The sequence below is a fragment of the Pygocentrus nattereri genome, chromosome 20 (genome assembly GCF_015220715.1).
Source record: "Pygocentrus nattereri isolate fPygNat1 chromosome 20, fPygNat1.pri, whole genome shotgun sequence".
Taxonomy (NCBI): Eukaryota; Metazoa; Chordata; class Actinopteri; order Characiformes; family Serrasalmidae; genus Pygocentrus; species Pygocentrus nattereri.
This window is the reverse complement of record NC_051230.1, coordinates 28,590,525-28,610,258: the sequence shown is the minus strand read 5'-3', so window position 1 is coordinate 28,610,258 and position 19,734 is coordinate 28,590,525. Positions and strand designations below refer to the sequence as shown.

At 40.3% G+C, this 19,734-nt stretch overlaps 1 protein-coding gene across 2 annotated transcripts in view; it reads right to left on the bottom strand.

Annotated features, from left to right (window-relative positions):
- Positions 1-3,628: 3,628 nt before the first annotated feature.
- Positions 3,629-19,734, bottom strand: part of cemip2 (cell migration inducing hyaluronidase 2) — a 69,076-nt gene continuing 52,970 nt past the window's right edge. For both annotated transcript variants that reach the window (XM_017709648.2, XM_017709649.2), the window contains exons 15-24: positions 19,329-19,484; positions 17,316-17,493; positions 14,050-14,265; positions 12,940-13,151; positions 11,733-11,915; positions 10,669-10,885; positions 9,687-9,788; positions 9,462-9,607; positions 7,828-7,934; positions 3,629-7,385 (exon numbers count right to left, since the gene is read on the bottom strand). In XM_017709648.2, coding sequence (XP_017565137.1) covers positions 7,189-7,385; positions 7,828-7,934; positions 9,462-9,607; positions 9,687-9,788; positions 10,669-10,885; positions 11,733-11,915; positions 12,940-13,151; positions 14,050-14,265; positions 17,316-17,493; positions 19,329-19,484 — 1,714 coding nt within the window. In that variant the 3' untranslated portion in view covers positions 3,629-7,188. The remainder of the gene's footprint in view (positions 7,386-7,827; positions 7,935-9,461; positions 9,608-9,686; positions 9,789-10,668; positions 10,886-11,732; positions 11,916-12,939; positions 13,152-14,049; positions 14,266-17,315; positions 17,494-19,328; positions 19,485-19,734) is intronic.

The window sequence follows — 19,734 nt, the reverse complement described above, 5'->3', positions numbered from 1 at the left end:
CCAAGTGAAACATGGTATCAGGGAGGGGCTCTGAGTCAAGCATTTATGAAGCTTATTTTGCCCACTCTTAACTTCAACATTTTTTTTTTTGAGTTTAAGCAAACAAGCCAAAAATTACACCATAATGTATTAATTGTTGGCAGCTATAGCTAAATTAGTTTAAGAGGGTTTAGGCTGTCCTGCAACTCTTTTCCAGTGACCGCTGCTCTTTCCTTCTGATTCGTCTGAGAGAAATCTTGCATGGTGAAATGTGTTCAAGGATGATTTGTTGTGGTTTGAACTTTCCATTTGCACATGATCAAACCATTTGTACTGACACAAAGGTTGAAGTCTTTTTTCTGGCTCTCTAACTTGTTGTGTTGTTCAATAATGTTATCTCTATGAATGTAAGGAAACTCATTCACCTTTATCTCTTCTTGTGAAAATCTTGGCCAAACGATGGCAACGTCCTTTGTAATGATACCAGGTGCAATTCACACAAGAACGTTTCTATTTTTATTTTTACAACATCTTAGCAACCACCTGGGAAACCACAACAAAAGCCTAGCAACAATTTAGAAAGATGTGGGATAGCATAACAGTCTGGTAACTCCTTAACAACCACCGGGGATTCCACAGCAATGACCTAGAAGCACCTTAACAACTACAGTGGATACCACAAGAATGGCCTAACAGCACCTTAGCAACCACCTGGGGCAAGATAGCAAGACCCAAGTAACACCTTAACAATCACCTAGTATAACAAGGAACAGCCTAGCAACACCTTACCACCACCTGACAATACCACAGCAACAGCCTAGCAACGTTTTAACAACCACCAGGGATTCCACAGCAATATCCTAACACCTTAACAACTACAATGGATGCCACAAAAAATGGCCTAGCAAGCACCTTAGTAACCACCATGGGACACAATAGCAATAATGTAGCAACACTTTAGCAACCACCTGGGACACCATAGCAACAATCTAGCCACACCTTTGCAAGTACTGTGGATACCACAACAATGGCCTAGCAACACCTCAGCAACCATTTGCACACCATAGAAACAGCCTAGCAACACCTTAGTAACCACCTGACAATAGCATAACAACAGCCTAGCAATGTTTCAGTAAACACCTGGGATTACATAGCAATAACCTAGCAACACCTTAGCAACCACCTGAGGATACCATAGAAAAAGCCTAGCAACACCTAAACAACTACCTGGGATACCATAGGGACGACACCTTACCAACCACCTGGTAGAACAAGGAACAGTCTAGCAACACCTCAGCAGCCACCTGACAATATCATAGCAACAGCATAGCAACACCTTAACAACTACCTGGGATTACATAGCAACAGCCTAGAATCATCTAATAACTACCTGGGACAGTATATTAAGGGCCTTGTGAAGCCAATTTTAAGTTTGTTCACAGGCTTAATGTAGGATTTTAATATTTTATTGATTATCAGTTTAGGTTTTTTTTTTAAACCTGTCTGTTTATGGATGTGAATTCATATTTTTACTTCATATTTTTCAGTCACATTTACACAGTACAAAAGCCATTTTCTGTGAATTTGAAGTAGATATATGCACTGAAAGTGTATTAAATAACAAAAAACAGAAGTGTCTGAATACTTGTTTCTCCTCATTGTATGACCCCTTTATAGGACATGATCCAACACTGAGGGCGTTCCATATCAAACACTTAGCTGTATCAGGTTTGGCCTGTGTCTGCAGGAATGTAACAGGAAAAGCAAGCAGCTGCCATCACGACCATTTTTCATCAGGCGAAAAAAGGAAGGTGACGAGGTATGACAGAGCTGCAGTGGAGCGCCTGTCAGAATTCATACTGGACTTAATAGATCAAATTCCCTCTGCGCCCTCCGCGCCGCTGGCAGGTAATACGGGAGGTAATTTGGTCAAAATTGCAGCCCTGATTTTGCAGGGAATCTACTAACTGTGAACAGAACGGAACAGAAGGAGAGAATGGCAAAGGGGAGAGAGAGAGAGAGAGAGAGAGAGAGAGAGAGAGAGAGAGAGAGCATAGATTATATTTTACCGGGGGGGGGGGGGGGGGGGGGGGGGCGGGGGTGATAAAAAATCTCTGCCCTCTAGTGGCAGCTTGAGTGAAGGCCTACACCGTAGCAGATGCTGCCAAGTGGCAATGTTTCTCTACAGCAGGTTCTTCACATCCAGATGGCCATGGGCACCCCGTCTGGCATTTTTCCTGCATAAACATTGAATGACTGGTTAGATTACAAGCTGGCAAGTTGCATGAGGTGGACTAGAGCAGAGAGTCTATAACTGAAGCGTTTCATTCTAAAGAAACTAACAGCGAGAACTATTCACAGTGGTGGTGACAGGAACCAGATGTCTGAAGGGTTTAATATCTCCAAGTTTTTACATGAAATCGTTACAATGCTCCCAGATGTCTAAGACACCATTTTACGTTTTCTGAGGATTTGGCCTAAAATGTAATTTTAAAACAATACACTGCTACCCCCCCATACACTAACCCACCCCCCCCCCGATTCAATACTAATTTACCATTATCAAACTTCTAATGCTACGTGGATTACTTCTGCTAATGCCTCCAGATTTTATGTAATAATGTTTACAAATAGTCAAAACCAGAATTCTTGGTTACATAATTTTTTGCCATATAATGACACATTTCTACAGTAAATGTGTTCAATTTATGTATTTATTGGCTATTTAAACTTAACGGCATTTCATCTATTCTGAAGCTAATTGAGAAAAGCTGCTTTCCTGCATTTGCAATGCTGTGTTTATCAGTTAGATTGCATTCAATGAGCAACACCTTAGCAACCGCTAGAGATACCAAAGCAGCTCCCTAGCAACCAAGAGATACCATAGCCATGACCTTGTAACACCTTAATTACTGTGGATCCCATAGCAATAGCTGACTTTACACTTTAGCAACCACCTGAGATACCACTGCATTCACTCAATGGATCATTGAACAGTGTATATCAATGCAATGTTTCAGTTGAGATTTCTTTCACCTTATTCCCTTATTTTACTTTGTTTCACTTTTTTAATGAGTCAAAGTGGCTGTTCATGATGTGTTTGTGTCCAGTGGAGCCTTAAGAGCATTCACACCCAAAGAGCTATGGTGGGCTTTGGTGGGGTTTACTACTCCTACTAGCCTTTCATTAAAATTTTTCTTTAAAGAAGTGGTCACCAAACCTGGTTCTAGACATCTTTCTTGCAGAGCTTCAACCACAATCTGGCACACTTTCCCCAGCTAATGAACGTTTTCAGACATTCTTGAATGGCTGGATCAGATCCATTAGAGTTAGGCTGGTGGTGGTTGCCTAGGGGGAGTAGATGTTAAATGACCACTGCTTTGAAGGGACAGTTTGACCAAATATGCTAGCGTGGCTGACACAAAGCTCATAGTCACCAATTTGCATGATGTCAGTTGCGTAATGCTGAGGGTATTTTTGATTTTTTTGTATTTTTGTTGTAACATTAGCCTGTTCTGACCAAAGGCCGAAAAATCCATAACATTATATATATATATATATATATATATATATATATATACACATATAATAAATTCATATTACCCCATAATCAGTGTGAGCATATGTATCACCACAAGAACGACACCACTTTATCACAAAGTATAAATGTTTTATCACTCAACACCAAATATCAAATCTCAGCACAAAAGCTTTACTACAGAAAACAGAAAATTACTAATTGAACAAATATAAAAAAGTAGAAAGGCACTTGCTTACTGATAACAAGCCCTTTTACATCTTTTGCAACACTCCCCCAACACAGCCAACACAATCTGACTTCAGCAATGTCTACGACAAATCTCTTTTTACAGTACAGTGGTTAACAAACAAGTCTTTAAATGGAAATTCCACTGTTTTTTGTTGTAACATCTGCAAAATTCAATTTAAAGATGTGAACGAACTCACTCAGAGTGGTCTGTTGGGAAATCAGTTCTGTTCTAGACTCAAGGAATTGTTCCCAGTGGTAGTGATGGGAACCAGATGTCTGAAGAGTTTACTGCCTCTAAAAGCTCCCTCACAGAAGAATATTACACGAAAACCTTATAAATATGATGCCTGAAACACTGTTTTATAATAGTTTTGGACTGAAACTGAATTTTCCTAAAGATATTCTTAGCCTAAGGGTACATGCAAGACATTGTGAGGTGAAATATTCCTTAAGGAAAATGTACTTTTTCAAATGCCTCACTATTCTACCTTCATCAGCATAGACATGTAGGTTCACTCTTCAATTTGAACAGCAAATAAAATGGCTACATTTGTGTTGTAGATGTTGTGACCCTTGGTTCCCATCACCACCACTGTAAAGAAATCAGTCAGTTTCTCTACACTGAACCACTTCACATCAAACCAATCTGAATGACGTTTAACATCACAGCGCAAGAATTATGCTAGAATTATGAAAAAAACTGGTGGAATTCCCCTTCAAGAGAACACACAATTTGGCATTTCGTTTAACCCCTAAAGTACATCAGAACTACCTGTTCAGTTGTGTTGGCAAAAAAGCTGTTAAGGTCTACAGCCCAAAAAAAATGACTTACTACTTCCATCTTTGGCATAACTTTTTGCTCCCCACTGTCGTATATACACACACATTATAAAAGGCATTTGGTTTAAGTGGCATTCTAGTCAAATACCTGCATTGTGGACAGCCACGGTGAGTTTTGCACTGTACAATGCAGAAAATTCCATAAAACAGATGCTTATGATCCAGCATATGCTTAACGTTATAAAATGGTACAGAAAGTGACTTTACATGGTGTAAGCAGCCATGGTTTTATGGATGTTAGCAATGCTAGATCTCTAACGTGAAATGACACCATGAAAAAGAAGTATTAAATATGAAGCGTAATGACTCATTTAGCCCAAGGATCTCACTCTTGAACGCTATAGAGGTATCAAGTCCAGGAATGGCTTCAGAAGCTCCACAGAGGAGTACAAAAAAAAGCTAGGATAAGCAAGCTGTGGGGTCAACTTATAGAAAAAGCTCAGTGAAACATCTACTCCTTACCACAAAGGAAGGCCATTAGCCAAGACATGTTTGGTGTCTGACGACTGTGTCCTTAGTTTTAGCACTGGCTAATGCAGCTAACACGTTATGGAAGCTAGTAGCCAATTAGCATAGCACAAATCACCACACGCTTCCTTCAAACCACGCTGAGGTGTCGAGTAATCTCTACTAGACTTGCTGAAGTGGTTTGTGGCACTGTATGACTAAAAAAATGGACAAATGTATGGCTTCAAAATGGTTTCACTGCTGCTGTTAGCTATGCTTGTTGTTTTTTACAAAGAACAGTATGCTAGCTGACTAGTTTCATCTGAGGTAAGTGAGGAAATTTATGTAAGAATGTTCACCAATTTATTTCTTAAAAGGGCCCAGGCACACTAAGCTGAGAAAGAACCAGCGGCAACTATGGTCGATGCTAGCTCAACGCTGCCTCTCGTCAAAATAGGAACCCGAAAACGTTGCATACAGTGTCCAACATGAATGTAATGTGACTCTGCACAGCAGGAAAAACTGTAAAACTGCAATGTATAAAGTTATATACTGTTAGAATATATTTCACACTTCAAATGACCATGTTTATGATAAATACAGTGTTCGGAAGTGAGCATAAGTCGTAATTAGCTTGGTGCTAGGTGGGTAAAAAGGCTATATAAAAGTGAATGTTTGCATAGTGATATAAAATGAGCGGTTGGTATATGTTCGTAACTATGACATTTTTTCCAAAGTTAATTAAGTTGCAAGCTTTCTTATATGCTAGTGTCCTATAAGTCTTAAAAGATTTTAGCTTTGGACAATATTTCAAACTGATATTCAATGTATTTGTTGAGCTCTAGAAAAGCAGATTGTTTAGGTGATGCTGAGTTGCAGAACCAAAATGTCTGCATTTTATTCACTTTCCTGCTTTTGCCACCCTACAGAAATAAATGTTGGATTTCCCTGTAGTGCTTATCCAGGTGGACGTAGTCCCATCAGCATGAAATTGGCGTCATCAGCATGAAATTGGCGTCTGTATCACAGTTGTGGTTTTACAGACCTTTACTTTGTTACTAAGTTACTGAGTTGAGCGACGAAACATACCATATCTGGTAAATATCATAAACTGGTATTTTACATGGAAGTAAAATACTAGCAGGATTTATTATCAGCATATTTTGGTGGAATTGCTGATTGTATCGGTCATCTACCCTACAGTACTGCTGCAAAAATGCACGAAATTGAGGAAATGTGTGTGAAATCTACGAAATAACTCACAAATTAGAAAACGGGCTGTTGATCTGCTGTGGCTCAAGCTGTTTGAACGCATCTGTACTGACTAGAACAGAACAACGAAGAAAAAGTGTTTATAGTAACAATTTCTCATTTTCATTAGCATTGAAATGGTATTAAGTGTTTGATTGTGACACTACATTTGTTTATGTCTATTTTGTGTTTTGCTTTTTTTTAGCCAGAATATCTGCTCAATACCGAAACCACTCCATTTTCAGCAGGAACCTTTTTGGTCAGTGACATTTTGGTCCATCCCAAGTTGCTACTAGCACTGGTGTTGCAAAATGAGGCTAGTCTCTGATGAATAGCCTCGGTGGTTTCATGGGTGACCACAGCACTGACAAGAGGCAACTAGAGCCAACCGACGACCTGAGGGTCTACCACAGCCAACAGTCGGCTTGGTGCATCAGGGCCCTGAGACAGCACCAAGTGCAGTTAAAAGACGTGAACTCCAGGTTCAATTCAGTGCGACCTACAAGTGAAACAGACTGCACACTAAGCACAAAGCCACTGACGAAATTCATCTCATCTTAGTTTCCTTGTTTGGTTTGGCTGGTTAACTGTTCTGTTATCATAAATTTTCCTAACTTTGCTCTTTGATTCTCCCACTTGTTCTTTCCTGGTAAAAGTTTGAGTTTTTGTGAAAGTGCAGCAGACGGTGCCGTACACAAAATACAAACAACAGAGAGACAAAACGTACACATTCTCTTGCTCTCTCTCTCTCACATACAAACACATCCACCCGCACACTGTATAAAATACCCCAGCCCCAAATTTCTTTTTTTTTTTTGCCATAAATAAATTAAGTTCATTAATTCACATTCAATGTGTTGTCCATCATGATGCTTGTTCACATTTGGGAAAGGTTCACTTCTTCAACTCCGGGCTTTCCTCAGCAGGTCTAGATCTTTGCGTGCAGGCTGCTCTGTGGGTGGAGGGCAGGCATACTCCTCCAGGGAGAGGGGGATGTATCTCTCCTGCAGGCCCACGGCCTCCTCGCTCTGACCGACCTGGAGGGACGCCCATGGCTGGGCCGACGGTGACCCGTGGAAGCCGAAGAAGGTGATACTTCCTGGAGGGAAATAATGGGAAAGAGAGAATCTATCAACATTTCCTGTCCAGCTAAACTAAGAGTGTAAAAACAAGAGTGAATATTTTAAGATATACAGTTATTATTATTATTTATTTGCTGAACTTCAAATGTTGGACAAAAAAAATGAACCATTAAATGTGGCCTGTTCAAAAGTTATGGCACATCATATATTTTTTATTACACTGTTTAACTCGGCAAATAAACAGAAATTGCGCACCAAAATTGGACCAACTATAATTGTTATTGTACTACATGAAAACACAATCCCCATTAGTTAGCTGCCACTTCAGCAATGGTGCCAACCTAATGACACTAACTAGCTGATATCAGATCAAGTACTTGGAAGTACGAGATCGGCTTGACTGACCACTACCAACACTGCAAACCTATCAGGATATACTGTTGCGTGTACAAAGCCAACCTTTTCCCTTCAGATCTGCCACTTTGGCTGCTCCCAGGGGGACCAGATATTGTGCAACGCTGGCAAATCCATCAGGCTGACCTCTTGAGGCTAGCAGAACAATTGATCTGGGGAAAAACACAACAACTAGAATATATTCATTCATTTATTTTGCATTCATGCTCTTTTTATCCACGCTGAAAAAAATGTTCTTTTGCACAAAAGAGAAGAACCTTGGCCTTCATCTCATTTACAATGAGTTCACAGGAATTGTTATCTTGTTATCAGGAATTAGTTCTTGTTATCTCACTGCATATGAACTTATTCATATATGAACAGATTTTGTGGAAGAATAAGCTCATAAATTAGGTAGATACTGCAGATATTTCAGTACCATTAAACCCTCTGGAGTCTTACTCTTAGATGTGCCACTTGATCTCATCCAATCAATGTGTCCTGATAAGCAGCCTCCTTGCTGTGCCAGGAACTGCATCATGGTCTGCTGGACTACGTCTAGTCTCAGTGCTATAAAATCATATACAATATCTAGGGCTGTCCCGAATACCATTTTTTGGGGTTCAGAGCTTTGTCAATAATAAAAAGCGAGTAGTCAAATCCTGGGTTAAAAGCACATGTGTGACTTCATCCACTGTAAATATGAATCTCCAGGTAAGCCATTTTCCTTGCAGAGTGCTGCGGGTTTTACAGCGTGGCTTCACTCTACCAGACCTGCTAGCCTCGCTTGACAGCAGGTTACAGGGTAATAGCACAGCGTATGTTTGGGCTAACCAGCCCTTTATGATTGTGGACTAACTTGAAGTATGAACAGTGCACATCACAGCCGTAGTAAGGGGAACTGTTTGCAGACACCATGGCTGGGGGTAGCACAGTGGTGCAGTGGCGCTGTCACCTCACAGCAAGTAGGGCCTGGGTGGCCAGGGTCCTTTCTGTGTGGAGTTTCTCCCTGTGTCTACGTGGATTTCCTCCCACAGACCAAAGACATGCAGTCTGACCAACTGGATACGCTAAATTGCCCCTAGGTGTGAATGTGTGTGTGTGTCTGCCCTGCAAGCTTTCCACCCAATGACTGCTGGGATAGGCTCCAACTCCTCAGCGCCTGAATACGGGTGGAGTTTTGTTGACTGTAAACATGAGCGGTCCCAAGTTTCTCCTGAGAACCTCAAACATTATAGTATTTTGTGGTTTACCTTTCCCGAAAGCCTTCAATTAAAAAAAATCCCACAAAAACTAATCCAAATCCCAAAATTAAAAAACCAACCTAAGCAAAGAACAAATATCCAAAAACTTGAACATTCAGGTTCAGCCCTAATAATAAACTTGCTTTAAGAAACTGACCTAGAAAACAAGATTACAAAGGAATGGGGTTTCTGGACTACAAAAAGTCTACTAGTGCGAGTCTAGTACAACTTCAAACCAAAATGCATGTGTTGAGTAGGACTATCATTTTTCCTTTTTTTCTATAATGATGGTATTATGATGTAGCATTCTGTGCAGATCTTCTTCTTCCAAGCCAAATTCATGGAATGGAATCATGTGGCCAGTTTAGGACAAGGTACAAGGTATGAAAACTTGTAGAAACATGAACATTTTACCCCTCCAGTATTTCCCTCTAAATTATCCCCCTTCATTCTTACCGTACTGGGATCCCAGCTTTGAAATACAACTCCATTTTGGAGTCCAGCTTGGCAAAAAACGAATGTTTTGTGACTTTGCCAGTGCAGGCATCTGCGGAAACCACGAGGAAGCCGTTCTTGGTGAGGTTATACTGTGCGTTGTTCACCTAAGAGAGAGAACAAGTAAACAACGTGGTCTTTCAGCTTGCTTAACAGTAGTTTGAAAAGGAGTTTGGTGCTGCTCACAGTGATGAAGGCTTGAGTGTCGTTCTTCTGCTCCTCTGCGACGCTGAGGGGTTTAATCTGGGTCTGGAGGTAGCTGATTGATGGGTCACTTGAGAAGGCCACCTGCAGGAAGGAAAAACAACATTACGTTTTAAAGCAACACACAAGTATTTTCTCAAAATCTGAACAAACTGTGAAAGATAAAAAAAACTTTTATTTATTTAAATTGTTATTTTATTAAACCATAAGAAACTGAGATCTTTTAACCCGGTGATTAGAATCAACTTCTCAACTGATAACAGAAAAAAAATTCACACTAAAACACTTCCTTTTTCTACAAGCCTGAGTGAGAGCGAGAGAGAGAGAGCGTGAGAGAGAACAGAGAGAGGAAGAGAGAGGTATAGGGAAGATACTATAAGAAAAAGAGAAAATGAATAGAGACACACAGAAAAGACAAAGACCAATAAATGAGAAAAACAAAGAGTGAGAGTAAGAATGAAAAAGAAAAACAGCAACAGCAAGAAAAAGACAAAAACAGAGACATAACGAAAGAAAAGCAAGAGAGAACAAGAAAGAAAGAAAGAAAAAGAATAGGAAGAAAAAAAAGAAAAATACTGAAAGATAGACAAAGTGAAAGAGAAGAAGAGAGAGGAAAGAGAAAGAAAAAGACAAAGAGGAGAGAGAGAGAGAGAGAGAGAGAGAGAGAGAGAGAGAGAGAGAGAGAGAGAGAGAGAGAGAGAGAGTGAGAGTGAGTGAGTGAGTGAGTGAGTGAGTGAGTGAGTGAGTGAGTGAGTGAGTGAGTGAGTGAGTGAGTGAGTGAGTGAGAGAGTGAGAGAGAGAGAGAGAGAGAGAGAGAGAGAGAGAGAGAGAGAGAGAGAGAGAGAGAGAGAGAGAGAGACAGACATCTACTAATTTCTACTGAACTACACAGAACAAACAGCAGTGAAGTAGAACTGTGTGTGTCTCAAAGGTCAGAGAGCGGAAGGAGGTGGTCAGATCTGACCTTGGAGGCTCCGCAGCGGCTGCAGGACTGGACCGGTTTGGGCATGGGCACGGCGGCACTGGGCGTCCGACTGTATTTGGGGTAAGTTGCAGCAGTGCAGTTACAGGTTTGTTTGGTGCTGGTGGTGGCTGTGATCTTTACCCGCTCACAGCCGTGGACGGAGCAGTAACTGTGACCACTGCGGCCGTGCCGGGCACGAGTGTACAGCCACAGTAGGCTGGGGGGAGGGAAAGACACCTATTCAAACATCCTGTATACAAACAGTTTCAGGATAGTGTACTTTTAGATGCTCATCTTAAGTGGAGTGCTTCAATTAAACAGCTCATTTTAAAGTGCAGTAGCTTTTAAAGAACTCAGTCATTACTCAAAGTTAATATCAGTATCAGGGTAGAAAATGTGGTGTAGCTTGGTTTCCATCCTGCTGAGACAACGAGTGCGTTAACATGCACTTAAAAATCTCATAACCGCAGAAAATCAGATTTTGTCAGCAATCCGATCAACACGTTTACATGCACTTGAGTAATCAGATCATGTGAAAACTCCAGGTCTATGTGAGTCCGACAGTAATTGGATTTCTGCTTTGCAACCAGCCAATAAGCTCACAGAAGAAGACATGACGTAAACGTAATGTAAAACTCAAACTTCATGCTTCATACTTCAGCCTTTTTTAAAAACATTGAGCCACTTTACCTGAAAATATGAACACACATCATCTAGAAGACAAAAAATATTGAAATCCTTCATTTCGTCTAGCGTGTATTTGGTTTCAGCATCTCTCCAAAAGTGTTATGCTGCCATCTTGTGGCGGCAACATGCTCAGACTGAGAAATCCGAAAGAAATCAGAGTAAGAGTTTACGTGCATGGAGAAATCTGATTACCGAACCAAAATCCAGCCAGATTTCTCACTTGGACCTTTAGACCTTACTCCTATCTAAGAAATCAGAGTATTCTGTTTACATGACCATTTAAATAATCAGATAACTGCAGAAATCAGATTACGATTGGAGTACCGAGTGCATGTAAACACAGTGTCGACACTGTTATGACTGCTTTGCCCTCTTACCCAGTAGACTTGTCAAAGAAGTATTTCCTATCCATGGCTCGTTTTTCCAGCTCGGCCAGAGAGGAGACGGAGCCATAGTCTTCCATTCCGTCAAACACGTTGGTTTGCCGATGGTAGAAGTCCGATATCACCTGGAAGGCCGTGTCTGATGGATAGCAGAGGCCTAACAGAGTCCAGTCTCCACTGCAACAGCAGCACATTTGCATTTTCACTATATATTTTTATGCTAATTTCAAGTCAGGAATGGCTTTTTAATGGGTTTTTCAAATGCTGCTGCACAGCAGGTAAAGTTAAGTGATAATGTGCTTATTGCGATTTGGATTATTTGTAACAAAATATGCAGTGTTAGATTGCTGGAAATTTCCTGTCCTTGCCTTTGAGGTGTGAAGTCAAATGAGTTGAAGAAGAAGAAGAAGAAGAAGAAGAAGAAGAAGAAGAAGAAGAAGAAGAAGAAGAAGAAGAAGAAGAAGAAGAAGAAGAAGAAGAAGAAGAAGAAGAAGAAGAAGAAGAAGAAGAAGAAGAAGAAGAAGAAGAAGAAGAAGAAGAAGAAGAAGAAGAAGAAGAAGAAGAAGAAGAAGAAGAAGAAGAAGAAGAAGAAGAAGAAGAAGAAGAAGAAGAAGAAGAAGAAGAAGAAGAAGAAGAAGAAGAAGAAGAAGAAGAAGAAGAAGAAGAAGGCAATTTGAACATTTGACATACACTATATGGACAAAAGTGGGACACCTACAGGAGCTTTTATGAATCCCATTCCAAATCCATAGGCATTAATATAGAGTTGGTCCCCCTTTGCAGCTTAGCAAAGTCATTCAGAGCGGTTTAGTGTGAATTTGTTTTAAAGAAACTTATTAAATCACAATTGTGCACAGTGGTGGCGATAGGAACTAAATGTCCACCTCTAGAAGCTCTCTCACAGAAAGCTATTACATGAAATGATTATGAATGCCTGATGTCTGAGACACCATAAGGTAGTTTTGAGAAGATTTTGGCCTAAAACACATTTTTAAAACCTATTCAAGGTGGATGGGTACATGGGTACGCTGAGAGGTAAAATAGTCCGCAAAAATGTATTTTATCACTAGTTTACTATCAAAACGATTAAGTTGGTTAGTTTCTCTACAATGAATCACTTCACATCAAACCACTCTGAATGCCTTCATTCTCAGCCACTAATTTGGAAGAGCTTTAATTGATTAGTTTGGCTGTGGCTCACAGGTTGAAGTTGACGAGCGACAGGACAATCTCTTTGGGCGCCTGGCCGTTCCAGTGAAGCGTGTAGCTCTTGCTCATCATCAGAACGGGCTGGTACTGCTGCGAGAGCGCCCCCTGGCTGTTGATGCCTCTCAGCACCAAAGGCTTATCGGGGTACTCGTCTCTGATGATTGACAGGCTCAGGTTGGGCACGCCCTGAGTCTTTATGTACACCTGTAAAGAACAGAGAGTGAAATGTAACATTATTAATGCCATTTAACTGCAGTCATCATCAATACAAAATTAAAATCAGATCTAAATGAGATTAATAACATTTAAGACTTAATACAGTGAAAGGAAACAAGAATTCAGACACTTTTATTATTGTTATTTCACAAACCTCCAGTGCATATACCTACTTCCAGAGTACACACAATGTATTTTGACTTTGTATTTGTGTCAATGGTAGGAAGTCCCACTGGTATTGACGCAATTTCAGAATCCTGAAGATGGCTAGGCCACTTTCACCTTTCTAGAAACCAATCTAGAGCTGTTTTGACTTCATGTTTGGGGTCATTGTCTTCTTGAAACGTCCAGCTTCTCCTCTTTCTTGGCCGATGAGATGAATTTCGCCTCTAAAACCTCATGGAACATCACTCTATTCATGTTTCCTTTGATGAGGTATAATGGCCCAGCACCGATTTCAGAGCAGTAACCACACAATGATGCTCCCACCTTCATACTTCACTGTGGGTTTGGTTTCTTGGGATCATACACCCAACCCTTCTTTCCCCAAACACAACAATCTGAATTCTTGCCAAAGAGCATCTTATATGGGGACACAAGGTACAATTTGCACAAGGACATTGTTATTTTTGCAGCATTAATACACAGAATTAGATTTGTTTACATTTTTTACCTTTACGCATATTTTAGTATAGTCTCTGAAAACTTGCTTCCTGTCACTGTACTTATATATACACTGAAGCAATTACATGTAAATATTTATGACGTAACGTAAATGTATAGCAAAATGGCAAAAACTCTAGATTTCCAAGGGATGTCAAGTTAGAAAATGCACCATTACATAATCATCAACTACTAAGGGAAACGTCCAGGTTCATCTCCTCACCTGAGCGTAGTGGCCACTGCACACACACCCGTTCCACTGCGGCATGCTCACACAATCGGGGTGGCGGACCAGATAGTTGTCGGCTCTCACCGCATACGTGTCGGGGTAACCGCTCACCGAACCATCCAGGTCATGGAAAATTGAGTTCTTATCACCATCCAGATCGTTGTCCTCAAACCACTGACCTGGCCGCCCAAAAAATGCCCGAAGAGTCACCTAGGGTATAGAAGAGACAAAAGGAAAAAGATTATTTCAAAATGTGGTCGACTCTTGAATGTTATTAAGCTAAAGTCATGTGTCATACGCCTTGCTGAAGTATGCTAGATTCCATGTGGTTCAGATCTAGAACTCAATAGAACTAGCTTGGGCCGCGTCCTTATGTCCCAACGGCCCCATGTCCAGCACCTTAGTATGCAACATTAAGAGAATCTCTGAAAGGCTTCCCAAGATCATGATTAACATCACAAGGCCATCATAGGTCAAACAGGGTCAAAAACCTCAATGAGCTAATTAGCTAGCTACACACACTTTGTAATTCAACCCATTTTTGTGTACCTACACTGTTATTGTAATACATTAGGCTACATTAAGTGTTTCAGAACACCCCACTAACAGTAATACTGTTGTTATTCCACTTTCTGAAAGTGTCCTGACAATCAGCCTAGCTAGCTAACTAGTGACTACTATTACTGTTAGCTCCATGTTGTGAAAGCTTCCTGATGCGATTAGCCTACATATTTGCTAACTAGTTGGCTGCTATCTTTAGCAGATACATAATGTTGTTAGCATTGTGAAAGTGTGCTTTTGCCTACTATCTAACTTGTTGCCATCTTTAGCAGATAAATAGCTCAAGTTGTGAAAAGTGCCTCAATGTAAATCAGCCTAGATGTTTGCTAGCTTTCTAACCAATTGCCATTTTTGGCAGATGAATAATGCTGCTGCTAACACCAAGTTGTGAACGTGTCCTAATGTAATTAGCTTAGACATATGCTAGCTAGCTGACATCTCTGGCAGATTAAAAAAAATAAAAATTAACGCCATCTTGTGGAAACGTCCTGATGTGAGTTGCTTACATATTTGTAACTAATTAGATACATTTGCTAACTAATAAACAATACAGTTGTTAATATTGTGGGAAAACTTCCTTTAGCTAACTAGTGAATTTATCGCCATATTTAGCAGATAAATAGCACCGTTACCTCCAAGTTAATGTGATGTAATTAGCCCAGACTATTACTTGGTATCTAGTAGCCATTTTTGGCAGATAAATAATACTGTTGCTAAGTCCAAGCTCTGAAAGTGAAAGGTGTCCTTGTGCAATTAGCTTAGACATTTGCTAGCTGGCTATCTTACTGCCATCATTTACTGCCATTTTAAATAATATTGTTAAATCCAAGTTGAGAACATGTACTGGTACGATTATGTAGCCCAGACTTTTGCTAGCTATCCAACTAGTTTTGTAGATACTGGTATTAAATCCACATTGTAAAAGTGTCCTGAGGTAATTAGCCTAGACTTCTGCACACTATCTAACATTACTATCTTTGGCAGATAAATAGTATTGTCGATTTCATGTTGTGGAAGTGTTGTTATGTGATTAGCCTACATATTTGCTTGCTACTTTGCTGCTGTCTTTGGCAGATAAATAACGCTGTAGCCAACTCAACATTGTGAAAGTGTTGCTTTTGCTAACTAGCTAATTGTTGCCATCTTTAGCTGATAAATAGCATTGTTAACCCTAATTCATCAATGTGTTCTTCTGAAATTAACCTATGTTTGCTAGCTATCTATTCATTTGCCATCTTTGGCAGAAAATAATACTGTTTATAACTCCAAGTTCTTAAAGTGTCCCGGTGTATTTAGCCTAGACATTTGCAAGCTAGCTAACTAGCCAGCTGCCATCTTTGGCAAATAAATAATATTGTTGTCTGCTGTAATAACTTTTAATACAAATAAATTTAAATCAAGTGTGTCAGAACAGAATTAACACCAAATAGGGTAGTGAGTTTATAATTGTCCTATAAACTTTGCAAGACAGGCATTACATATTTAAACTGCTGCCCAGAAAAGCTAAAAAGCACAGCTTTTGGCTCTGGACTGAGAGTTCCTCGCTTTATTGCTGTGCTGGTCCTTGGTGGCTGGCTGTTTGCAGTAACTGTGACTTCTAGGGGTTAACAAAAAGCACTTTATGGATCAGGCCAACCCCCCAATAACATGCTAGTAAAACCCTACGAAAGAATCCGTCCTCCATCAGGCCCCCTGCAGCCCTAAACAGAGCTATTTATAAACCCAGTGTGAGTTTTTCAATGAATGACGCCAGTCTGTGTCCAAAACATAAAGAGGAAAAGGAACTGAAATGGCAGTGGAGTCAAACTGTTTGGCACAATTTTTCGAGGAACTCTACCCACTGTTGGCCCGAGGACCAAAGAAGAACGACTTTTAACAAAAGGTTTTTTATCCTTGCTTTTCTGCAACAGAGAAGGGCTATATTCACCTTTATTTACCCTCAGGTCTGGGTTTACCCTCTTTACTGAAAGAGATTAACATAAGCTTTCATCTGGAGATGTTCATGGAGTACTTGGTAAGTGAAATACGCACATGAGAAGGTGCAGAGCAAAATGTGCTTGATGCTTCTGCAATGCATGTTCACTAAGAATGCGTGGTATACCACCTCATTCTTGATGTGAGCTTTGTCATAACCGTTAGATCAATATGCCAAAAATAAGCACAGATAATGCAATACAAACAGCGCAACAAGCTTATGCTATCTCCTTTAGCTGAGTGGCTAAGTTAAGGATGTTGTAGTCATGACACAAATGAAAATGAAAACCTAGCAGACCCTCAATCACCACCTGCTGTCTACTCCTGTAGCTTTTTTCAGATTTGAAGAAAGAGTGGTGCTCGATTTTCTCCTACTTCTCAAAAATAAAAGATTTAAGTGCTGTTTATCTGATGGGGACAGTTTTGGTGTCTACCAAGTTTTCCAGGTGGTTCTTAGGAGTCCCATTTTCTATGTAGCTTTAAATCATGTTTTTTAACCCCCACCCCCCTTATTTTCCTGACTTTCTCATTCCTTATGCAAATGGATCATCTTGTATCCAATCTCCTCAAAAACATCTCCTGAGAAGTTACCAATATGTACTTAATGACTGTTTGAGTGGCAATTAAATAAATGAAGGGTGATCTCTGACTGTTTTACTGATTAAAACAAAGGCAGGGAATAGGCCTTGTATATAAAAATGTATATGAATATGTGTAAAACTCACGCTGGGCAGGAAGTAGAGGCTGGACAAGTTGTTTCTTGGCGTGAGCTGCCAGACGTTTTTCAGGTTGAAGCCCACTGCGCTGGTGAAGCGTTCAGACGTTGAGGTGTAAGATTTAAATGTGCTCCTGAGCAGCCGGACAGGACCATCATAAATCTGAAAGCCACGGATTGGAAACGTCCTGCAGGTAGAAAACAGCATGTGCAGTCAGTCACAGTGAACCAGCCAGTAGAACCCTGTGAACCACGAAAATTCAGGGGCCACTTTATTAGAAACTACTACTTGCAGCTATTCTGTTGGTAAACTGTTTGTTTCTTTCGTCAATGGTCACAGAGATAGTCCTGCCTGGATATTTGTCTGTGTTGGTCTTCTAGTGAAGGGTTAACTTACTGAGAATGGTCCACTGCCCGATAGTACCTAGACAGTAGTGGTCCTTTGAACTGACCATGGGTGAACGGGGTGGGGGGGCTGATGAATTGCACAGCAAGAGATGGGTTACAGGCAATTCCAATGAAGTTTGGACGTTGTGTAAAACATAAATAAAAACAGAATACGATGATTTGCAAATCCTTTTCAACCTATATTCAGTTGAATACACTACAAAGACAAGATATTTAATGTTCAAACGGATAAACTTTATAGTTTTTTGCAAATATTCACTCATTTTGAATTTGATGCCTGCAACAAATTGGGACAGGGGCATGTTCACCACTGTGTTACATCACCTTTCCTTTTAACAACACTCAATAAGCGTTTGGGAACTGAGGACACTAATTGTTGAAGCTTTGTTGGTGGAATTCTTTCCCATTCTTGCTTGATGTACAACTTCAGTTGCTCAACAGTCCGGGGTCTCCGCTGTCGTATTTTGCGCTTCATAATGCAGCTCACATTTTCAATGGGAGACAGGTCTGGACTGCAGACAGGCCAGAACGACTGAGCCTTTCAGGGATGCTCCCTTTATACCCAATCATGACACTCACCTGTTTCCAATTAACCTGTTTCACATGTTCCAAAACATGTTTTTTGAGCATTCCTCAACTTTCCCAGTCTTTTGTTGCCCCTGTAAAAACTTCTTTGGAACGTGTTGCAGTGAGCAAATTCAAAATGAGTGAATATTTGCAAAAAAATAATAAAGTTTATCCGTTTGAACATTAAATATCTCGTCTTTGTAGTGTATTTAACTGAATATAGGTTGAAAAGGATTTACAAATCATCGTATTCTGTTTTTATTTATGTTTTACACAACGTCCCAACTTCATTGGAATTGGGGTTGTACATCAATATAGTGGACCTATAAAGAAGGTGTTTCCAATAAAATGGCCACTAATTAGAAGTACATAATGGGTGTTTCTAATAAAGTGGCCAGTAAGTGGGAGTGCATAGTGGGTGTTTCTAATAAAGCGGCAAGTATGTGGAAGTAAACGGTGGGTGTTTCTAATAAAGTGGACAGTGAGTGGAAATATGATTTTCAATAAAGTAAAATTCTGACTTGCATTTTACAATCATAATGTAATAAAGTATACTAACGCACTGTGTTGTGATAGATTTTAGGTAGAAGAATTACTCCAGTGTTTATGTGGCTTTGGCATTCCAACCAATGTCCCAGGGGAGCACTAAAACTTTCAGCACAGCAGTTAAGTAGAGCGTGCGTCTAAACAGTTGCAAAACTGACCAACGCGATGAAACGATCAGTCAGCACACAACAAATCTCCACAGAAAAGCAGCACCAGCTGAGAGATCCCCTCACTCAGAAAGACTTCACCATTAAGATGTCAAATAATATGGTGAGTGTTGTGGTTTGCTTTAGTCAGGAGGGTTAGTGGTTCACCTAGTGATGCTGAAGAGCCTCATTACAGAGCACTGACCACAAGTTACAGTCATACTGAGCATGAGGCTTTGCTCTTAGCAGCCATATGTGAAACTCTAAATGTGGTTCTTTGTCAACGGGACTAAAATGATGGAACAGAGTGAAAGTTAAAGTTTTTTTTTTTTTTTTTTTTTAAATCTCTCTCTCACTTATTTCTGGGTAATGTCCTCATCTTGTTGTCCACTCCTCCAGCACCCCAGTATTTATTCTGTCCTCCGTTAAAGCCACGATTCTTGCTCTCCCCCACAAACAGGGACTCGGACACCTCCTGACTGGAGCCGATGTCTTTAGGGTAACTGCCATCACTGAGAGAGAGAGAGAGAGAGAGAGAGAGAGAGAGAGAGAGAGAGAGAGAGAGAGAGAGAGAGAGAGAGAGAGAAATTTATCATTTATCACTGACTATTGTGACTTAAATTGTCATGGCAATGCCTCCTGGCTCTCCATCCACCCCAAAAAAAAATAAGAGAGAGACAAGTAAAACAAGTAAGACAAGTAAAAAAGACAGAGAAAGTGAAAGAGGGAGACGAAAGAAAGAAAGAACAGAGGGAGAGCAGG